An 18,362-nucleotide genomic window follows, 5' to 3' on the forward strand; every position below is an offset into this window, starting at 1 on the left:
CTGGGAGCACCATAGGTGCTGGCCCACAAGTGGGGAGCAATGATCTCCCAGTTGAGTTTGATCTGTATGGGATTTGCTGACACAATTCCATGCCTGGAAGTGGCCCGATGGGATTCATCCAGCTGGCTTTGTGGGACCTTTTGGAGGCTCTGGAGAGGTGCCTCTGTTCCACAGCATCCTTCTGGACTGCTTTTTGAGGGGTTTAAACCCAGCTTTAAGCATGGTGAGGCCAAATCCTTCTTCCATCAATGCTGTTTTAGGTGTTTAAACCCAGTTTTAACTATGGGAAAGCCAAATCCTTCTTCTATCGATGCTGTTTTAGGTGTTTAAACCCAGTTTTAACTATGGGAAAGCCAAACCCTTCTTCCATCGATGCTGTTTTAGGTGGTTGAAACCAGTTTTAACCATGGTGAGGCCAAATCCTTCCTCCATTGATGCTGCTTTGGGTGTTTAAACCCAGTTTTAACCATGGGGAAGCCAGTGGCTCCCATTGTTGTTGTTCAGTGGTTTAACCCTGTTTTAACCATGGGGAAGCCAAATCCTTCCTGGAATGGGATGGATCCAAACAAGATAAGTCTGCACCAGAGGCTGGAATCCCATCAAGCAGCTTGGATTGGAGCTGCTCTTCCACGAGCTGCTGGATGTGTCCTCTGCTGACGAGGGAAGTTTGTTGCCTCTGGTCCCATAAATCTTCCTTAAAGCTGGATGGATCCAAAGGGCTGAATTTGCTCCTGGAACTCTTTCAGGGAAGTAAAAAAGCAAGGAAAGGTTTGCAAGGATCTGCTTGGAATGCTCTGGAAAGGGCTGGCACCCTCTTTCTCATTGCCTTTCCTTTTAAAAGGCTTGGCAATTCCCAGTTTGGGGAATTTGGGGATTGGAATGGGAAACACCAAGGAGAGATTTTTGGGTTGGAGGTCGTTGTCCTGGGGCTAAATGGGATTGGGGCCATCCCCAAAGGTGCTTCAAGCCGAGCATCATTGCTGCAAGTGATGCTCAGAGGTTGCAGCGTGGGCCAAGCTGGCAGAAGAAGGAGCAGGTTTGGGCCCTGCCTGCCCTTGCCCATCTGTGAGAGTCTCAGGAATCCCATTGGTGTGGAGTATCCTGGGAATTCCCTCTTGTCCTGGAACCTGGGATCAAGCCCTTAACCCTCCCTATTGGCCTTGTACCACTTTTCCTCTTGGAGGAAGCACAGCCCAGACCTCTCGGCTCCTGGAGCTTTTGGGATGGGTTGGGGGGCTCTTCATCCCCTTCCTGAGCTCTGCAAAGCCCCTAAGAGCCGAGAGGAGCCAAGTGTGACCCTTGTGCTGTGGGCAGGGAGTGTGGGGAGGCTGGGAAGAGGAGCCAAGCCGCTCTCTGGGAACGTGTCAGGTTCCCTCTGGATCGTGCCAAGGCAAACAAGCCACGCTGCTTGCAGCTCTGCATCCTTCCCCCTGCCTCACTCACACCTCCAGCACTCAGGGTTCATCTCGCTCACGTTCCAGTGATGGAGCCTCATGTGGGGGGCTCTTTGACCTGTTCTTTGTGGAGTTTTGGGGTGGAAAAGGGGATTTTGCACCTCCTTGGATGTGCTGGAGGATGCCTGCTGGAGCTGCTGCCAGCTGCTGGCTCTGCTCTGCTGCCTGCAGAAGGCAGGGAGCTGCAGGTTGCAAACACACTTAGGTGGAATCATGGAATGGTTTGAGTTGGGAAGGAGCTTAAAGCTCATCCAGTTCCATCCCCTTGCCATGGGCAGGGACACCTTCCATAGAGCAGCTTGCTCCAACCTGGCCTTGAACACTGCCAGGGATGGGGCATGCAAACCACCTCCATCCAAGCCATCCCAGTGTCCCAGCACCCTCCCAGGGAAGAGCTTCCTTATCTCCAAGCTGAACTTCCCTGTTCCACTTGGAACCCATCACCCCTTGTCCTGTCCCTGATGAAGCTCCCTATGCACATCCTTGGAGCCCCTTTCATCACTGGAAGCTGCTCTGAGGTTTCCACGCAGCTTCTCTTCTCCAGCCCCAATATCCTCAGCCTGGCTCCATGTGGGAGCTGCTCCAGCCCCTGCTCATCCCTGTGGCCTCCTCTGCCCTTGCTCCAGCAGTTCCATGTCCAGAGCTGGATGCAGCATCCAAGTGCCATCCATCACCAGAGCTCAGCTGCTCCCACTTGATGCAGCCCAAGGCCATGGGGGTTATTGATGGCTCCCATTGAGCTTCTCCTCGGGCAGCTCCATCCATTCTCCACCCAACCTGGAGCAGTGTTTTGGGGGGGAACTGTACTGGGATGAGCTGGGGCTCGCTGGGTGCTGAGTCAGCAGGGCCAGCACCTCCCCTTGCAGCAGGTCCCTACCTCCGGCTGCTGAGACCCAGAGCCCACATCCTGAGCTGCTGCTGCCTTCCCAACTGCCAGAAGGTTGTGAGCGGGGGGGCAGGAGGACCTGGAATGGTGACAGAGGGGCACAAGAGAACCTGGAATGGTGATGGGGGGGGCAGGAGGACCTGGAATGGTGACAGGGGGGCACAGGAGGACCTGGAATGGTGACAGAGGGGCACAGGAGGACCTGGAATGGTGACAGAGGGGGGCAGGAGGACCTGGAATGGTGACAGAGGGGGACAGGAGGACCTGGAATGGTGACAGAGGGGGGCAGGAGAACCTGGAATGGTGACAGAGGGGCACAGGAGGACCTGGAATGGTGACAGAGGGGCACAGGAGGACCTGGAATGGTGACAGAGGGGCACAGGAGGACCTGGAATGGTGACAGAGGGGCACAGGAGGACCTGGAATGGTGACAGAAGGGAGCAGGAGGACCTGGAATGGTGACAGAGGGGGGCAGGAGGACCTGGAATGGTGACAGAGGGGCACAAGAGAACCTGGAATGGTGACAGAGGGGAGCAGGAGAACCTGGAATGGTGACAGAGGGGCACAAGAGAACCTGGAATGGTGACAGAGGGGAGCAGGAGGACCTGGAATGGTGACAGAGGGGGGGCAGGAGGACCTGGAATGGTGACAGAGGGGGGCAGGAGGACCTGGAGTCGTGATGGTGATAGAGGTGAGAGGAGGGACAGGAGAACCCTGGACCAGTGATGGTGACAGAGGAGAGAGGGATGCCCTCCTCCTGCAGCCCATGGTAGGACCCTGGTCTCCTGTGGGGTTATGGGGGGGGATCTGTGGGGTGTGGGCTGGGTGATACCAAGCAGGGGACACAGTGGACGGGCTCGGTTCCATGCAGGGATGGGATTCCCTCTTGTGTGGAAGAGGGTGGGAATACCCATGCTCCGTTTTAGGGAGTTGGAGGGGCCACCAGTGCTTGTCCCAGTGCCACCCATTGGGAAGGACAAGCCCCCAGTGGGTACTTGGGGGTTTCCTTGTACCCATTGAGACCCACTGCGTGTTGCTGGTGGATGGGGAGCGTGGAGTGGCTTCAGCTGGAGCTGACTTGTGATCCATGGTCTTCTCCAATGGGAATCATCTCATGGTCATCCTCACTCGGTGGGTTTGATGGTGCTCCTGCTTTGGAGGTCCTGGTGCTGTGGTTTCCCTTGCCAAGAGACTTGGGGGGCCCCAGGATGTTGTTCCTGACCCCCACGTTGTCCTGGTGTCTCCCCATCGCCTTGGCCTTCTCCTGGGATGGTGACCTGACCCATCCCTTATCCAGACCTACCCCTGGAGATGCTTTATGGACCCCCATCCCCTTCCCATGCTGCTGGTTCCGATGATGCTCCATGCTCAAGGCTTCTACCCCTTCCAGTTCAGTAGGTGGGGGACAGTTGGTTGGGTGGATACTGGGAACAGGCAGGATGGAGCTCCAAGGATGGAGGTGCCTCTGGGGGGACCATCCTCTGTCCCCATGTACAAAATGAACCCAAGGAGGAGACCAAAGGATGGGAATTGTGCTGATTCCCAACATCCCAAATGCATTTCGGGTGTCTTGTGCCCAGCCTCTCTTAGTGGGGAGACCCTGCATGAGATAAGTGTCGGGTCATGGAGGAGCCTTTCCTTGGTTTTGGACCTGATCCCATCATTCCCAGTATTCCTCTGCATAAACCCCACTGAAATGGCTCCAAAAGAGCCGAGCAAGGGATGACTGGGATCACTGGGATGCATGGAACTGGCAGGAGGGATGGGACCAGCACGTGGTTCCCTCTTTGCTGTGGTTTTGGAGCTGGTTTGTGCTCATGCTGCTTGGAGCCAGAGGAACAGGTAGGGATGGGTTTGCTCCTCTGAGCAGGGTGCCATTAAAAACCATGGAATCCTGGGGCTGGGAAGCTGCATCTCTTCAGGATGCTGGGTTGTTCAGCCCATCCCAGGGCTGCCCATCAGGATCAGGATCTGCTTTCCTCCCCCTCACAGCCAATACAGAGTCTTCCAAGTCCAAAGTCCCAACTCAGGCTGCTCCTCCCAGGCCAGAGCCTGGAGTAAAGCAGGAGCAGCTCCCAGCAGTGAGTGTCCAGCCCATCCTGCTGCATCCCATCCAGTCGGATCCCTTTGTGGGGGAGCTGCAGCTTCACCTGGATCCAGAGCAGAACATGGGGTACGTAGGGGTTGATCTCCACGCCTCGTGGTCTGCTTCACTTGGGCCCTTTCCTGTGTCTTTCCCTGCCTGTGCAAAGTCCACACTGGGATCTGTCAGCACCTGGATGCTGATTGCACAATCCCGGACATTCCAGCCCTGAAATCCATGAGGTTCCTGGCTACAGAGAGATGAAGGGACCCACGTTGCTCCTGGCAAGCCCAAGCTTGGAGCTGTTGGAGTTGCATGGACACAAGGGCACCATCCCCAGCTCCATCAGAGACACGACGTGGTGCCAGCTCCTGCTCTCAAGGTCACCTCCCTGCAGGATCCCTGCATGTCCTGAAGGCCTGAGATGCCACGAGAAGGAAGTGCCTCTGGTTTCCATCATTGGAACAGGACCTGGAGCTACATGGAGGAAAACCAGCCCCAGCTGTGCCCGGTTTGAGGAGGAACCATGAAGGTTGTCTCTGGCCAAGCCCTTTGCAGGAGGTCCTCTGGAGTCAGGAGCACAATTCCCACCTTGCTCCTGGCAAAGGGTTGGAGAACATCACCTCTGGCTCCGTTCGGATGCTCCCTGAGGCTTGGGGGGTGAAGTGGGCTCTCCTGGAACGTGGCTGTTGCCAAGCATGGGGTGATTCTGGGCTCCTGGAATGGAGGTGAAGGTCTCCTCCAAGAGATGCTCTGTTGTGGAGCATCTCCTGGTGCTCCTGTAGAGCTCTGCCTCTGGTGGCCCTATCTCAAGTGGGTTGAGGAGGAAAGAGCTGCTGGGTTCCCCCCTCTTCTGCAGAAATCCATGCTTGGCTTCTTCTGTGGCCTGCAAGAGCCACGACTGGGGCCATGGGATGGACTTGGAGATGGGCTGGGATGTGGGAAGTGCTTCCGTGTGTTTTGAGGAGCGAAACAGGGGTTAGGGGCTGGAAAACACCCTGTTTCATGGAGAACTTCTGGGTATCACTGTAACGTTCCCAGTGTGGGCTCCTCATTGCCCTGGTACCAACCCCTGGTGCTGGGTTGGGGGGCATCACACCAGTGACCACCCAGCCACTCACGTGGCCACCAGTGAGCTCCAGTGCCACCATCCCAATGCTTATCCCCCCAGGTGGTTTTTCTCACTACTTCTGGTGGTTCTGGACCACGTGTGGAGCCCAGATCTTTCCTTCCAGGTTCTCTCCATGGTGCATGAGGAGCTGGTGCCAACCTGGGGGGGTTCTGCTCTCAAAGGAGGCACCTCAAGCTTAAAGCTCAAGCTAGAGATTGGAGCTGGGCTTTAGCTCCAGAGCTAAACCAGCCCTTGCATCACCTCAGCAGATGATGCAAGATCTCCCCCCTTGCCTCATACCAGTGCTCAGATGGGTCCTCAGCCTCTAGAGGAGACAAAATGTCTCTTCTTGCTCCTCTTTCTCAAGTTCCTTTCCATAGGCTGCAATTCCAAAGCTTGGGAGAACGTGTGTGGGGTCAGAGGAGGCTTTTTTGGGGGGCTTTTGGAGGTGCTCAGGCTGCTCAGACAAGAGGCGTTGCAAGTTCCTGCCCACTTTGCTTCAGTTTTGGTGCTTGAGGAGCTCAGTTGGGGTCTAAACCAAGTCATCACCTTTGTCCTTCCATGGAGGGTGCTCCTTGCCCATTGATGTCCTTTGGAAGTGCTGGTCCTCCTGCAGTGGGAATTGGATTTGGGAGCTGCTTGAGTTGGAGCTGAGGCTCCTTCCTCATTCTTCATTGCTGTGATAGGAGATGCAGGAGGTTGTGGGGTGGGGAGGGGAATCCTGTTGTATTCCAGGATGGAGCCTCTCACAGCCCAGCAGCTTCTGAACTTTGGGAACTGATTGTCTTCTGAAAGGGTTTTCTGTCCATCTGCACCCCTCTCTGCCCCTTCAGGCTGTCACAAGGCCTCCACCAGTGGCTTGGAAACCACCATCCAAAAGCCCTCTTGGCTTCAAACTCTTCTTTGGGATTTTAATCCTAAAATGATAGAATCATTGAGGTTGGAAGGATGCTCTGGAGGTCTTCATCCCATCCCTGTGCTCAAAGCAAAGCGAGGTTGCTCCAGCCCCATCAAGTTGAGCTTTGAGCGTCTTCAAGGATGGAGATCCAAGGAGAAAGTGTCCCATGTTGTGACTTCCTTGTCCTCTCCTTGCACAGGTCCAGGCTTCACCTTCTCTCCACCCTCCAATGGGTGCATCCTCCAGTCCCTGATGCATGGGGACCTTCATTAGGCTCTCTTCATCCAATGATGGCTCTACCAGCACCTCAGTGACCTGATGCCCCAGGGACCACCTTGTTCATTGTCACAGCTACTGTTGGGTGCATCTTTAGCCTTCAAATAACGTGTGGAGTAGCTCTGGTGTGAAGCAACCCAATGGCTTTGTGTAGGAAGCATCTGCCATAGGAAGAGGGTGCCATGGAGGAGCACCTCAGTGCTCATCCTGGTGGCTTCTGGGGCCGTGGTGAAGGTTGAAGTGAAGAGGTTTGCACCCTGATACACGACTGAGCCTCTCGAGCGTGGTGGCCTCCATGAGGTTCTTCTGGAGATGCTGGCATCTCTCAACCCACAACCCTATGGAATGTGTTTTGTCATTGACCATCACCAAACATACCCAGAACAGGGTCCAGGAGATCTCCTGGGCTCCGTGTACCTGCTCCTGCACTGGGGATCTCACAGGTTTCTCCCTTATCAATGGCTTTTTTGGGGGTGTGTTTTGGCCATGGGCTCGTGTGATGGTTTGGTTTCAAAGTGTTTCCTTGTCCTGCTTGGTGCTTGAGCTCTTGGGAGAGAGGAAGAACATTGAGGAAAGACCCATGGCCTTGTGTTCATAGAATCATGGAATGGGTTGGGTGGGAAGGGAGCTTGGGGTCATCCAGTTCCAACCCCTTGCCACGGGCAGGGACACCTTCCCTAGAGCAGCTTGCTCCAAGCTGGCCTTGAACACTGCCAGGGATGGAGCATCCAAGCCTCCATCCAACCCATCCCCGTGTGCCACCACCTTCCCAGGGCAGAACTTCCTTATCTCCAAGCTGAACTTCCCTGTTCCACTTGGACCCCATCACCCCTTGTCCTATCCCTGAGGAAGGCCCCTCCATGTCCTCCTTATGTTGAGGACACCAGAGCTGGATGCAGCACCCAAGTTGGGGTGTCCCCAGAGCAGAGGGGCAGGATCCCCTCCTTGGACCTGCTGCTTGGATGCAGCCACTTTGGAAGGTGTTTGACCCCTTGGAGGAGAAGCCTGAGCTCGGGAATGGATCCAGCTCTGCTCCCTGGGGAGGAGCTGCAGCTCCTGGCCTTGAGGAGCTGGCTTGCCATAGAGGGTAACTTGGAGCCTCTGAAACCATGGAATTCCCTCCTCCGGCTGCTTCCAAGCGGCAGGAGGGCAGGTCCCTGCTCCCAGGAGGGGATAAATCACCTCGTGTTTGCCTCCAAAGGAGACAGCTTCTAAAAATAGGGATCATGCTGGAGCTGTGCAGAACAAAAGAGTCCCCAGGAGCCTCCTGCCACCGGCTTCCTCCCTCAGCCGTGTGCTCTGCCCCCTTCCATCCACGTGCTGGGGGTTAGGGAAGCGTTTAAAGCCTTCCCATTGGAAGAGCAGCCAGAGGGGAAGGCTTTGGGGGTGTTGGGTGAGGAGGAGCCCACTGGGAGCCCTCAACAACCCCCATCAAGTGGAAGCAGCTGAGCTCTGGTGAGACCTCGCTTGGGTGCTGCATCCTCCTCTGGTGTCCTCAGCATAAGGGGGACATGGAGGGGCCTTCAGCAGGGTGATGGGTTCCAAGTGGAACAGGGAAGTTCAGCTTGGACATAAGGAAGTTCTTCCCTGAGAGGGTGCTGGGACACTGGGATGGGTTGGATGGAGAAGGTTTGGGTGCCCCATCCCTCGCAGTGTTGAACAGGGCTTGGAGCAACCAGCTCTAGTGGAAGGGGGTTGGAACTGGATGAGCTTTAACGTCCCTTCCAACCCAACCCATTCCATGATTCTATGAAGGGCTGGGATTTTTCCCATCCTTTCCCTGGCATTCCCACCAGTGCCTCAGGTTTTCCTGAATGCTCTCCCCTGACCTCAGCAGCTTGGCCCTGGATCCCACCAGCCTCTTCCAAAGGGATTTTGGAGCCAGGGATGCTGCCACCTCTCCAGTGCTGATGCTGGATAAACCCTGGATGTGGTGGTCCCAGCTCTGCAGGAGCTCCAACCCCGTCATCTCCAGGTGAGACCTTAGAGATGCTCAGCCTTAGAAGTCCTCTGCTTTCAGGGCAGGTCCTGCTCTTGCATTCATCACTGAGGTTCTCTGGCTCAGTGTGTGGTGAAGGTTCAGCTGCTCTTCACTCATCCCTTTCCTCCATAAGCCCCAGGCATGGTTGGTGCTGGATCTGTTCCCTCCTCCAAACTGTGGCCACCTCATTCCCGTGGCTTCCTGCTCTTTTCAACCCCACCAATGAGCCCCAGGCAACATCTTGGGCATCCCATGACCCAAGGTGATGATGGGGATGATGATGATGGAGCAGGGACACAGGGCAGGTCCTTGGCTTGGCCTAGGGCTGGGCCACAGCAAGTAACCAGATGGATTCATGGATTCACCCAACCTCCCAGCCTGGAAGAACAAGAGCTTTCCAAGTGGCTCAACCAGGATGGGGAGATCCAGCACGAGGAGCAAGACCCCTCCTTGTCCTGCCTTGAGCTCAGGCTTGGTAGGTTGGATCCAGACACAGCCAAAGGCTTTTCTCCTCTTGAGGAAGGACATGTCTAGCTCTGATGGAGCTCAGCAGATCTTCAGGAGGCATCTTCTGGCCTGGCATCCCATGAGCAGACTTGGAAGTGCTTTAGAGGATCCATCCCAAGTCTTCAACCAACACCGGCATGAAGCAAAGCTCCTCCAAGCCCCAGCTGATGCTCAGGCACCCCGAGAAGCCTTGAAGGCCATTCCCAAGGCAGGGAAGCATGCCAATGCCATGGAGGCCCCATCCATAGAGGCAGGAGAAACGGTGCTCTCCACAGGGTGGACCAGGACAACCCTTATCCAGCCACTCGTGCTGGTATCCAGCTTCCTCCTTGGCTGCAGGAATGGTTCTCCATCAAAAAGGTTCCCATGGGATTAAACCCTCAAGTGGGGCTCAGGAATCCCATAATTCAGGCTGGGCTGAGGTGGGAATGCTGGGCACAGCAACAGAGGGGGGTTATGGGCAAGGAATATATCCCCAAAACCCATTTGAAGGAGGCTCAGGTGGACACTGACCTTGGGGCTTTCCTCTCTTGCAGATGAGCCTGATCCTGCCCTGTCCGGTGCTGTCCCAGCTGCTGCTCACAGGACAGAACTCAGGTAAGTTCCCAAGGGATGTCTCCATCCATGAATCCTGCCCTCCCTGTGCTCCAGTTCCACAAAGCCCCCAAATAGCTCCCTATGCTGGAGGAGGGATTGTCCCACCATGGAAGACATCAGCAGGTCCCTCTAGAGCCAGGCAGCTCCATCCCGGTGCTGCAGAGCAGCGTGGGCTGCTCCAGTGCATCCCATTTATCCCGCTTCCCAACAAACCTCCCTGCTCTGCCTGCCCTAAATTACATCCTGGAGCCATCCCAGTTCCTCTTGGAACCATCCCCATTGCCCTCAGAGCATCCCAGTTTCCCTTGGAGCTATCCCAGTTCCTCTTGGAATCATCCCCATTGCACTCAGAGCATCCCAGTTTCCCTTGGAGCTATCCCAGTTCCTCTTGGAATCATCCCCATTGCCCTCAGAGCATCCCAGTTTCCCTTGGAGCTATCCCAGTTCCTCTTGGAATCATCCCCATTGCCCTCAGAGCCATCCTGGTTCCCCTTGGAGCCATCCCAGTTGCCCTCGGAGTATCCCATTGCCCTCAAAGCATCCCAGTTACCCTCAGAGCCATCCCAGTTCCCCTCGGAGCATCCCAATTCCCTTTGGAGCCATCCCAATTCCTCTTGGAACCATCCCATTGCCCTCAGAGCATCCCAGTTACCCTCAGAGCCATCCCAGTTCCCCTCGGAGCATCCCAATTCCCTTTGGAGCCATCCCAATTCCTCTTGGAACCATCCCCATTGCCCTCAGAGCATCCTGGTTCCCCTTGGAGCATCCCAGTTCCCCTTGGAGCATCCCAATCCCCTTTGGAGCCATCCCAATTCCTCTTGGAACCATCCCCATTGCCCTCAGAGCATCCTGGTTCCCCTTGGAGCATCCCAGTTCCCCTTGGAGCATCCCAATTCCCTTTGGAGCCATCCCAGTTCCCTTTGGCACCACTGGGCCTGTTCCTGCTGTGGCAGGGATGCTGGGAGGTGGGTGCTTGATCTGGGTGCATTGGGTGCCCCAAAGCGCTCAGAGCACCCAGGAAGGGCCGGGATTGAGGTGCCAGCCCAAGGCTTATTTTAGTGCCTGTTGTCTCCGTCTCCTTCCTGGGCCAAAGGTTCCTTAAGGAGTTGTTTTAATCCAGTTTTTATCATGGTTTTATCATATTTCAGTCCCATTTTACATTTTACTCCTGTTTTAATCACATTTTAGTCACCTTTTAGGACATTTTAGTCACATTTTGTGATGTTTTAGTCACATTTTAGGATGTTTTAGTCCCCTTTTACATTTTAGTCCCGTTTTAATCCCATTTTAGTCACATTTTGGGGCATTTTAATAATGGTTTCATAATGGTTTAGGACATTTTAATCACATTTTAGTCCTGTTTTACTCATATTTTAGTTATATTTTACGTTTTAGTCTCGTTTTAGTCACCTTTTACTTGTGTTTTACTCCTGTTTTATGTTTTAATCACATTTTAGTGACATTTGAACCCCATTTGAACCCCGTTTTACTCACGTTTTACATTTTAACCACATTTTAGTCAGGTTTTAATCTCATTTATGGGATTTCAGTGGTGTGGGAATCGCATTTCCCCGCTGCCACAGCACAGACAAGGGGGATCCCAGCCTCCAATCCACAATATTCCTCTGGAATTAAAACAGGGAAAGGTTTGGAGCTGGGAATGGCGACTGAAGTGGGTTGGGAGGGTCAGTTCTTCCCTCAACTTGGCTTTTCCCAGGAAGGAGCTGGGGACAAATAGGTTGGAAAAGAAGGTGAGATTGATCCATGCAGATCTGGCGGTGCTGTTGCCTCCATCCAACAAAGGCACTTTGTTCTCCTGCAGCACAACTTGAGACAGTGTTTTGCTGGCCCTGGAGTCATTGGGCTCCGTGATCCAGCAGGTTCCTTCCCTAGGGATGGGTTAGCAGTGGGCAGGAATCGGGATGTGATGGTTTGCATCCTGCTCTTGGCCATGGGTGCTGTGTAGAGAGAGAAGCCAGGTATGAAGCTGGCTGTGGAGGACAGAAGGGTCACACCATTAGGGTCAGGATGGGGACACAGAGGCCCCTTGAGTCTTCTTAAGCCCCATGAAGGGGGCTCCTGGATCTCTTGGATCCCAGTTCTGAAGCCTAAATGTGGGGATCTGTTGCGATTCCAGACTCTTTAGATCCTGTCTCGTGCTGCTGGTTCAGTGCCAGAGGGAGCCATCCCTGCTGCACCCTCATGGTCCTCACCACGTCCTTTCTTCCCTGAGAAAGCCTCCAAGCCCAATGTAGGACTTCAAACCCCACCAGGCTGGAACTGCCCCTTTGGTCCAAGAGATCTTTGGGATGGTCCATGTTGACCATGAGATCTATTTTGGCCTGAAGTGAGAAGCATCATTGCTAAGAGCGTGTACCCCTGTTGAGCTGGGGATAAAGGAGACCATCAGGGGTCCAAGCATCCCAAGAAGTTAGGAGGGGAAAGGGAAGGAGAAGCAAAGAGTGGGATGGAGTGTGGGAAAGGCAACATGGTGATGGGAACTCAACAGTCCTCTTGTACCTGGCATGAAGGTGGCAGAGCCGCTGTAAGGAGGAGATAGAGCCATCACCAAAAGAGGCTTGGAGCAAGGCCAGGAGAAGGGATGGGTGACCTCATGTCCCTGCTCATTGCAGGCGGTTGCAGATGGGCTTGGAAGGTCCCTTCCAACCCAAACCATTCCATGATTCTAGGGTGCAGAAATGTGGCCACGGGAAGGTGGGAAGGGATGGGCTTGACTTGGTCCTAAGTCTTTATTTGGGACAACGTGGGAGCCCCCATGAAATCCCATCCCGTGTCACCTTGTAACGCCAATGGGAATGTCTCTGTTGACTCCTTCAGCCCTTCTTAACTCTCCAAACTCGTTTGCAGCTCCACGAACGAAGAGCATTTGGAGTTCAAGAAGGCTTTGTACAGAACAGATGCCAGGAGCTCCTTGGACCTGCGAACCATGGCCTGGGACACGTCCACCCTGGAGAGCAGAGCAGGCGATGGCAGAGAAGAAAGCACTTTAAAGAGGCTCTCTGGCTTGAAGGACTTGAAGGACTCGCGGTGTGGAAAGGAAGCACCATTTGCCATGGAGCCCCAGGTTGTAAACACGGTGCAGGTGGACCCTGAGAGTGACTCTGAGGAACTGGGTGGTGGCAAGGGGACAGCAGGGCCACCCAGCCCTTGCGCTGGGGCATCGGTCGGCGGCGGCGCTGAGGAGAAGTACCTGAAAACGGAACCAAAGCAACTTGAAGGCCTCAGCAAAGAGCACTTGGAGAAGAGCAAGAGAGGGATCCAGAGGGGGGACTGGATCTCGAGACCCACCAGAAGCCCAAGTCCTCACTATAAAGACATGGGCAAGGTGACAGATGTAGCAACCACCTTGCCCTTCCGGGGCCAGGCCGTGCGTGAAGTGCCTCCTCCGCTGTTCAGGAAAACCCTGAACCCTGTCCTCAGCAAGGCCAAATCCTTGGAAAGCTCCTCATCCCATAGGAAGGGGCTGCTGGTTGACTCGGACTTGGGGGAGATCAACCCGCTCAGCACGGCCGAGTGGACAATCCCAAAGCTCGGCGCGGAGCTGGCCGTTGGCAAACAGACCTGGACAGTGAATGCTGAAGACTCGGTGGAGAGGATGCCGTTGATGTCTCTGGATCCTGCTCCCTGCAGCTCCTACGACATCGAGATGAGGCCCTATGTGTGCAGTGTGTTGGTGGAGGAGCAGGGGAAGGAGGAGCTGGGTCCGGAGGAGGACCCCACGGTGTACACCTGCATCGAGTGCAGCATCTACTTCAAGAAGAAGGAACACTTGATGGATCACATGCTGCAGCACAACCGGGGACCAGGGAGGGACCAAGACAGGGATGCTTTGGGAGGACAGTGTCAGTTCTGCTGCAACGAGTGCGGATGGGCCTTTGGAGACCCCACGTCTTTGGAGCAGCACAAGAGGCTCCACCAGGAATCCAGGGAGAAGATCATTGAAGAGATCCAGAAGCTGAATGAGTTCCCAGACGAAGGCCGGGACGCGCGGCTGCAGTGCCCCAAGTGTGTCTTTGGCACCAACTCCTCCAAGATCTTTGTCCAGCACGCCAAGATGCACGTCAAGGAGAGGAAGGACCAAGGGGCCAAGAAGCTGAACCTCTTTGGAAGCACAAGCAGTGGAGAAATCCGGGATAGCCCCATGCATGGCATCTACAAACCCTTCAAACCCGACGAACACGTGGCCCTGCAGATGCAGGTGCCACCCCAAAGCAGCAGCAAAGGGCTCAGCACCTGCGTGCTCTGCAGCTTCCCGGCTCCCAACGACAGCATCCTCAAGGAGCACATGAAATACGCCCATTCCCACCTCTCCTGGGACACGGAGGTGTACGAGGATGATCCCAATCAGCCAGGAACCAGCAGAGATGCCTACAGCCCGGCCCGCCCAGCCCGCTTTGCCGACACGGATTACTTTGGCAAAGCAGAGCAGCTTTTCCCACCACCTTCCCAGGAGAGCACATCTCATTATGAAGCTGTTCCCAGTTTTGCCCTAACGCATCCCAGACACAAGAGCAACGGGGCTGGCAAGAAGGACTACCAGGCATCGGGGTTTCACGCCAGGAAAGCGGCTCCCTATGGTGCCCCGCACAAAACCTTGGGATTATCGGGTTTTCCGTCTGCTAAAGCTTATTCCCAGTTTGCTCTGCAGCAGCTGAAAAAAAAAGGAGGAGCTCAGCCCCTTGAAGGAGAAGGTGATGCCCTCAGGAGTCACCCCATGGGGCTGGAAGAGCTCAGGCACAAGTGGCTGTTGGGCACCGATGCCGCGAGCATGGAAGAGGAGATCTCCGGAAGCACAGAGATGGATTTGGGTGAGAGCAGAGGCATCAAAGCCCTCAGCATCCCTCAGGCTGCCTTGGACCTCAAGAGGACGTTCAGAGACACCTTGAAGGCCACGGACCCTTCGATAGCTTCAGAGGAGCAGCAGCAGCAGTTGCGGATGATGGTCCCCATCGTCCTCCTGGAGGAGGTGAACCTGCATCCCAAAGCGACAAAGAGGCCCCGGGGGAAGCCCTTCAAGAAGAAAGCGCTGCTCCCATCCCGGGACTTCCTGATGGAAGAACCCATTCCCTTGGATATGCTCCTGTTGGACGCTCCTCTGGAGCTCGACGACCTCCTGGACTCGGACTCACCCATGCTGAAGAACGAGGAGCGGAAATGTCCCTATTGCCCTGACCGCTTCCACAACGGCATCGGGTTGGCGAACCACGTGCGGGGCCACCTCAACAGGGTGGGGGTGAGCTACAACGTCCGTCACTTCATCTCGGCCGAAGAAGTCAAAGCTATTGAGCAAAAGTTTTCCTTCCAAAAGAAGAAGAAAAAAGGTAGTATGTATTCAATTCACCGTGCCCCTCTTTTCTTGCCCTCCTCCCGTCACCGCTTGGGTATGTATGGAGCTGTGCTCCACCACGACCGTGGTGGCCGCGGCACCGCGTTGGCCTGGGTGCGGTGACCACCGTCAGAACGGGCTCGTTGTCATTGACTCTCTCCCCTTCTTCCCACAGTTGCCAACTTCGACCCCAGCACCTTCAGCCTGATGCGGTGCGAGTTCTGCGGCGCCGGCTTCGACACGCGCGCCGGTCTCTCCAGCCACGCCAGAGCCCACCTGAGAGACTTTGGGATCACCAACTGGGAACTCACCATCTCGCCCATCAACATCCTCAAGGAGCTGTTGGCCAACTCCTCGGAGCATCCGATGCTGCAGGCGGCGATGGGAGCGGAGCCTTCGTCCCCGAGCAGGGAGAGGGAAGCTCATGGCTTCGGGCCTCGCAAGAGCATGACCCCCATGTCTGAGTGCAGCATTCCACGTTCTCCTCTGTCCCCGTTCCCCACGTCCTGGGGAGATGAGTCCCTGCAGTCCTACAGAGATGGTGAGTGTCCACGCAAGCCCCAAACCCTTCTGCTGACCCCAACCCATGCTGGAGGGTGGGTATCTACGGGGAAGGGTTGAACTGGTGTGACCTGGGGTTACTGATGCTGTGTCCCGTCTGCTGCTGGGTTGGGGGCAGAGGGATGGAGGTGCCAGCAGAGGAAAGGGCCAGGCAGTGCTGGCTCATGGGGAGCTCGCATTCCATCAGGGAGTTGTGCTTTGGATGTTCAGGCTTTGCCCTTTGAAAAGGTTGTGTTTAGGAATGAGGTTTCCATTTGGGAAGCCCCTAAAAGCTTCTCCAATCACAGGCTGGAGGAAAGGGAGAAGAGTGTGGTCACTGGTGCCAGTCCAGCCTGGTGGCACTCATCCATGCAGGATGCAACCTCTGGTCTGGGCTCTGTGTTTTCACCCAGCAGCTCCTTGTTTTCCATAGGTGTTCCCGGGAGGGGCAAGGCCCCCTTCCCAAGTAGCTTTGGATCTGAGCTGCTTCCCCCCTCCAGCAGTGAAGCTCCAAACCATGCAAACAGGTTTATCTATCCCAGAGCTGAGCCTGCCCCAAACAGCTTCCAGGCTCCAAAGCTTGAGTATGCACCAGAAGCTTCCAAAGCCTAAAACCTTATATTGGGAGTTCCAACCACCTTGTGACCCTTGGTGCTTCTGGCAGCGTCTTGAAGTCCTTGAAGGAGCTTCTCATTAGTTTCTACTCAGCCTAATCCTATGTAGAGACACCCCTGCAGCCAGAAGCTGTTTGGCTGTAATTGACATTCCAAAGAGCCTGTAATCCTGGCTCTCCAGACAGCTCCATGGGACTTTGGCTGCTTTTGAGGATGAGTCTGGAGCATAATGAACACAAATGAACCCAAACCACCACCAGCCCCCACCAACTCTTCTTTCTTGGTACCACAAACCTGAGAGGATGAAGAGCTGCCAGCTTGAGGTTGATGCCAAAGGGAGGTGTTTGGAGGGCTCAGGTGATGGTGCTGCTGCTTGTGCCTATTGCCTGGGAAGAGCCAGGTCTCCTGGTGGCTGGAATTCACTGAATCAAGCTGTGGTGCTTGGATCAGGATAGTGGTGCTGTTTGAAGAGCCAGGGCTTGGGTCTTTCCTAGCAAAGAAGGGTGGGAAGCATCTCGTGGCCACCCTTTGGTTCATGCAGTTTGTAACGTGGCAGATCTAACAGCAAATGGCCCCAAAGGGAGGGTTAGGGGGCAACAATGGGTCACATCCTGCACCGTGATCTTGTTCATCACTTCAGTGGCGCCCCAAAGGTTTCAGCCTGTGATGGGAGCATCTCCTGCTCCTTGCTGTGGCCATCTGGAGATGGCAGTGGGGGTTTGGTGGGGGAAACGGGGTTGGGAATTGGACAATTCCCAATTAATTTTACTCCCAGAAGTAAAAGGAGCTGAATTGAGGAGCTGAATTCAAGCTTTGCTTCAGTGTTGGGTTTCAACCTGGGTATGGTTGAGGATGGACAGGAGGGATGAGCACAAGAGCCGGAGCCCTTAAGCTTCAGCTTTCCCCTTAGGCTGTGCTCCTGGGTTTAAAGTCACATGCTCCCCATTCCCTTTGTTGTGTCTTCACCCAGAAAACAGGGAAATTGGGGAAGGCTTCAGATTCCCCAGTGCAGGAACCTGTTGTGTGACCCACGTGTGCACTGCAACCACGTGGAGACAGTGACTCCGGGTGGCTTTTGTATTCAAATCCAAGCCTGGAGCCTCTTGGTTCCACTCCCAGGCTCCTGGAGGTGACTTGAACTCCTCCTTGTGGTGCTCCCAGACCCACATGATGCATCCACGTGCTCTCTGTTGCAACCACTGGAGTATTTATTCAGCTCTCGCTTTGGGTTTGGCTTGGGGAAGCAGTTGGGTAAACAGGGAACAGGTTTGGGAGTGGGGGATGCCCAGTCAGGAGCTGGCAGGGTTTTAGGTGGATTTCAAGCCCGAATTGTCCCTGTGTCTCCTTAAATCCCCCCTGAAACACCCTTAAGGACACCATTAGTCCCTTGCTCATGTTTTGCACCAGTGTATAGAGGCTTTTAAGCAACACTAAGGTGATAAAGGGCCATTAGGAAGCTCTAACGAGGAGGATCTCATGGTGGAGGCACCACATCAGCGCTGCTGCTGTCTGAGCTCAACATCTGCAGGCAGCTTCCTGCTTCCTTCCTCTCCCCATCCAGCCCTGCAAACGGCCAGCAGGTCCCTGCTGCTCTTTGCAAGGTGCCTCCAGAGCTGCTAAGGGTGAAGGATATGGGTAGATCCTTAAGGAATCCCCAAGGTTGAGTTGGAGCGTGGTGGTGCTTTCTGGGCACACCACATGGCCCCATGGGGGGAAGTTCTCCCTTCCTGGAGCTGCTCAATGAGGAAGAAAGGAGCACTATGAGGTTTAACACACGCTCATTCTCTTTGTGGTCTCACATCCTTACCTGCTCCCTCCTATGGCTTCCAAGCAAGCCCATAGTACCTAAACCAAGCCCAGCTTGGCTCCACCATCATCCTCAGCACTTGGGCTGCCATCACCCTTAGACACCCAGTGGAATCTTTGGTGTTCTGAGGCTTTACATCCATTCCCTCTTACCCACAAGAGCAGACCCACCCCCCCCCCCGCAGTTCATGCTCTTCTGTAGGTCCAGAGCTTCCAATATCCCCTTCTTGGTGATGATTTGAGACCCTGGATCAGTGTGGTT

General features: G+C 55.0%; 1 protein-coding gene across 4 annotated transcripts in view; it reads left to right on the top strand.

Annotated features, from left to right (window-relative positions):
* Positions 1-18,362, top strand: part of WIZ (WIZ zinc finger) — a 44,134-nt gene that overhangs the window by 10,118 nt on the left and 15,654 nt on the right. For 3 of the 4 annotated variants that reach the window (XM_062640553.1, XM_062640550.1, XM_062640554.1), the window contains exons 3-5: positions 9,733-9,793; positions 12,662-15,138; positions 15,316-15,681. In XM_062640553.1, coding sequence (XP_062496537.1) covers positions 9,733-9,793; positions 12,662-15,138; positions 15,316-15,681 — 2,904 coding nt within the window. The remainder of the gene's footprint in view (positions 1-9,732; positions 9,794-12,661; positions 15,139-15,315; positions 15,682-18,362) is intronic. The other variant, XM_062640551.1, reaches the window with a different exon arrangement.

The sequence above is a fragment of the Pezoporus occidentalis genome, unplaced genomic scaffold (genome assembly GCF_034315485.1).
Source record: "Pezoporus occidentalis ecotype Australia unplaced genomic scaffold, CSIRO_AGI_Poc_V1 ctg655, whole genome shotgun sequence".
Lineage (NCBI taxonomy): Eukaryota > Metazoa > Chordata > Aves > Psittaciformes > Psittacidae > Pezoporus > Pezoporus occidentalis.